This window comes from Lycium barbarum, chromosome 9 (assembly GCF_019175385.1).
Source record: "Lycium barbarum isolate Lr01 chromosome 9, ASM1917538v2, whole genome shotgun sequence".
In the NCBI taxonomy this organism is placed as follows: Eukaryota; Viridiplantae; Streptophyta; class Magnoliopsida; order Solanales; family Solanaceae; genus Lycium; species Lycium barbarum.
The window spans coordinates 112,467,980-112,472,611 of NC_083345.1; the positions used below are offsets into that span (position 1 = coordinate 112,467,980).

Below are 4,632 nucleotides of genomic sequence, written 5' to 3' on the forward strand. Positions count from 1 at the left end.
TCATGACTATCATGTCCTGTTACAACGAGTGCTACCTATTGCTATTCGTGGATTTGAAAATAAAAATGTCTCTTCATCATTGATTAAGTTAGGCGATTTCTTCCAACGATTATGTTGTAAGACATTGAGACGAGATGACTTAGAACAACTTGAAAGGGATATAATTGTTATATTATGTAAGCTTGAGATGATCTTTCCACCTGCTTTTTTCGATGTTATGGTACATTTGGCTGTGCATTTACCATGAGAGGCTATGTATGGGGGACCAGTACAATATCGTTGGATGTACAAAATTGAGAGGTTCTTGTGCAAGCTTAAGCGTTAAGTGCGAAACAAGGCACAACCAGAAGGTTCTATTGCAGAAGGCTATATTATTGATGAATGTTTGACATTTTGCTCTATGTATCTTACCGGCATTGAAACTAGATTTAATCGTGAAGATCGAAATGATAATGGATCTAGCAAGAAAGATGAACCTGTTCTAGACATATTTTCAAAGAGTGCTAGACCATTTGGAGATGGGGATTATGATGCCATACCAAGGAAAGATCTTGATATGGCTCGGTAGTATGTGTTGAATAATTGCGAAGAAGCAGAATCTTTTCTTCAGTGAGTAATTTTTCTATTTATATAATGATATTTTTATTTTTTAATACTATTTCTAAATAAAAAAAATTTACATGCAGAGAGCATAAAGAAGAGTTGGTGAAACAAGATGTTGGGAATATAGAAGAGAAACACAGAGAACAATTTCCTTTATGGTTTAAAAGGAAAGTAAGTGATTTTAAGATAATAATCATGTTGTTGTGTTTAAATTTTAATATTTTTCTTCTTTACTAATTGAACTCTATATTTTTTTAATCATAGATTTTGAAATTATATAATAAAGACAAGTCAATGTCTATCAAGAAATTATATCCTTTGGCAATGGAATCTGATGTGCGTGGAAGAAAACATACTGGCTGTGTTATAAATGGTGTTAGGTATCTTATTCAACGACGCGATGAATTACGTAAAAGTCAGAATTGTGGTATAGTTGTTGCAGGCTATCATGAAAATGAGCTGATTGATTTTTATGGTATTATAACTGACATCATTGAGTTAGAGTATGTTGATGAGAATCGAGTTTTTCTATTTAAATGCAAGTGGTTTGATCTTCGCAAGAAAACAGGGATGCAAAAAGATAAACATTTTACGAGCATATGTGTTAAAAGATTTTGGTATGAACATGATTCTTTCGTACTAGCTACTCAAGCAAAACAAGTATTTTACATTGATGACCCAAAATTGGGGGAAAATTGGCGAATTGTGCTCAAATTTCAAGATAGACACTTATATGATGTCCCGGAGAAGGAAAATTCAGAGACAGAAAGTGATGAGTCGCATATTACAAATAATGATGTGTATCAAGACATGTCACTTGAAAGTAATTCGATTGTCAATGATACGGTGGATATGTTGAGTAAACTACATAGAGATGATGTTGAACCGATTACCCTGGATACAAATGTAATTGAATTGGAGGCTCAAACAGAACCAGAAGTTGAAGTTGATTATATCGAAGAAGATTCTGACCAAGAGGATGACACTATGGTAGAGTACATAAGTGATAATGAGGAGAATGAAGGTAATAATAGTACTAATGACGATGCAGCTGATAGCACATGTGATGGCGACGACATTGACTTGTGATGTAACCTCATAATAGTAAGGTCAGTTACCTGTTAATAGTTCTTCTGAATTTTGTATCTTGTTTAGCGGATTTCAAGGGGATGACTTTCATAAGTTATTTGCAGATTTTGTCTGATTGAATTAGGTATATCTTCTTATGTCTGAAAACCTACGAATGCAGAAACTTCTAGCTTTTAATCACAGCCTTTTCTGCCTTTCATCTTTTAGAGAATTTAAGATTATTTTGGTGCTTTGAAAAGTTAATAAGCACCTAGCATCTGAAAACTACCACAAATATCTAGACTAGATTATCACATGAAATGCAGGGCCGCTTGAAGATCGCAGATTTTGGGTGGTCTGTACAATCAAAAAGCAAGAGACATACAATGTGCGGAACTCTGGACCATCTAGCACCGGAAATGGTGGAGAACAAAGCTCATGATTATGCGGTTGACAATTGGACTCTAGGGATCCTTTGCTACGAGTTTTTATACAGTGTGCCTCCATTTGAGGCCGAGAGACAGACCGACACATTCAAAAGGTAACTATTCCTCTGCTTCAGTCATCTTTTAACTGTTACTGGAAAATTAAGATAAACTAACTTGAGTATTATAGAATTATGAAGGTAGACCTCAGCTTCCCTTCAACACCTGATGTATCTGCTGAAGCTAAGAATCTCATTAGCCAGGTAAATTAATTAGTACTTGTCTATGCTTTAGTTCTGTAAGAAGAAACTACATAAACTGAAGGGTGGTTAGTTAAAGCACATACAGTGCATATAGAAAATAATACTGGTGTATATAGGTCAAAGAGTTACGTTTTAAAACACTTGCAAAATTTCTGGTTGCACGCTTTTTTTCTGATTGTTTCCTTTCTCTTTGCAGCTTCTTGTGAAGGACTCTTCAAAAATGCTTTCTTTTCAAAAGATCATGGAGCATCCTTGGATAATTAAGAATGTCACATGACACTATAATCTGAGTCGCTTTTCCAATTTTCATCGTTTAGTTAAAGCGCCCTGTCTAGTGAAACTGTGAAAGTAACCGATAACATAAAGTTTGTCTTTTCACCTGCTGGTGTTTCAACTCTTTTTGCTATTACATATGATATGTAAATGTAATCATCTTGGTTTCAATAGTTTGTATCAGATGGAGTGTGAAGCTATGTTGGTGGACATTGATATAGTTTCCTGGAAATAGTTGTATATCATTTACATATGACTTTACTGGATTTTCTATTAACTTCGAAATTAGTTTCTTACCTTATTCTCATAGTTTACTACTGTTACTCTTTATGATGCAGGATTCTCCCAGTGCAGCTCGGACTTTGGATTTAGATTCAATTCTTGAGGCTAGAACTGGTGGGACACGACCCACTGGTGAAGTTGAAGGAAGCAATTACAATCATCATTCGATCTTGACAATTGCATTCCACTTGGCTTTTGAGAATCACTATCGAGAAAATGTATTCCACTGCCAAGATATCCAAGTGACCTGCACAAGTTATTCTAGATTTACGAAGGAAGCAGTAGTACGTATCCTATAGAGATTGCTACATTTATACTTTTTACTAGGAAGTTTGACAGAGGATAAGCACCAAAGAAAGTGTTTGTTCACCTTATTGTAGCGCTAAAAGTAGACTAGAACTTGAAATGGAAGTATTTGGCAGGCCAGGTAGATTTTCTTGGTTTCATATTACAAGATTGAATTGGACAATGGAGATTATTTCATGTCATTGATTGGGATTATCTGTAAACTTACCTCTCAAAATAAGTTATCTTCGCAGTTAATTATAGAATTTTATTTTTCTGCAAAGCGCAGCTACTTTCTTTTTGTAATGAACTTTGTTATCAATAAAATTCGCTGCTAAGCTCACTGCGCAGTGGTATATTAGTTCAAAAAATAACTGCGTATAGGCATTTATCTCTTTTATTATATAATATGGTCTATGTCGCTTATCAGTAGTATAGTCTAGTATTTCAAAAAAAAATTATGCTTGTGTGGTGTATAATTGCTGATGGAGAAAACTCTAATTTTAATTTTGTTTAAATCGAGATGTATCTTAATATTTTAATTTATAACTACATATTTTTTGTAGCCAATAATTGCACTATTCAACTACGAAATTTAAGTTGTCACCATTTGAAAATTATATTTTTTTTGTGACAATTTCGTTGTGACTAAATTGTAGGTTGAGTAGAGACAAATAATACAATTGTCACTAATTGTTCGAACTATTAGTGACAAAAATTAAAGTCACAATTAAATATAAAATTCTGCGGCTAAAGTTTGGAATGATGAACTACAAATTCTAATTTGTCGCTAATGTATCAACATAGTTTTTGCGACAAAAGTTTTCGTCTCCAAATTTTAGTGGTATATTAGTTAAAAATATGTGTATAGGCATTTTATCTCTTTTATTATGTAATATGGTCTATGTCGCTTGTCAGTAGTATGATCTAGTATTTCAAAGAAAATTATGCTTGCGGGGTATATCTATTGACGGATAAAACTCTAATTTTTATTTTGTTTAGATCGAGATGTGTCTGAATCTTTTCTTTATAACTACAAATTTTTTTATAGCCAATAATTGCACTAGTCAACTACGAAATTTAAGTCGTAGCCATTTCAAATTTATATTTTTTGTGACAAAATTGCATTGTGACTAAATTGTAAGTTGAACAGAGACAAATAATACAATTGTCACTAATTGTTTGAACTATTAGTGACAAAAATTAAAGTCACAATTAATTATAAAATTATGTGGCTAAAGTTTACAATGGTTAACTACATATTTTAATTTGTCACTAATGTATCAACATAGTTTTTGCGACAAAAGTTTTTTGTCTAAAAAATTTAACTTATTTTAGGACAAAAATTAGTTTGTCACAAATTGGGTACATCATTAATGACAAAATAATGTGTCACTAATAACTTTAAATTCGTGGCTAATAGTACTCAATAA

The 4,632-nt window shown here is 32.8% G+C and overlaps 1 protein-coding gene across 1 annotated transcript; it reads left to right on the plus strand.

Annotated features, from left to right (window-relative positions):
- The first annotated feature begins 1,991 nt into the window (after nt 1-1,991).
- On the plus strand, nt 1,992-3,213 carry LOC132612183 (serine/threonine-protein kinase Aurora-3-like). Its single transcript, XM_060326506.1, has 4 exons — nt 1,992-2,212; nt 2,287-2,359; nt 2,556-2,627; nt 2,971-3,213. Exons 1-4 carry the CDS (start codon nt 1,992-1,994, stop codon nt 3,211-3,213), a joined length of 609 nt encoding a protein of 202 aa, XP_060182489.1.
- Nucleotides 3,214-4,632: the final 1,419 nt, after the last annotated feature.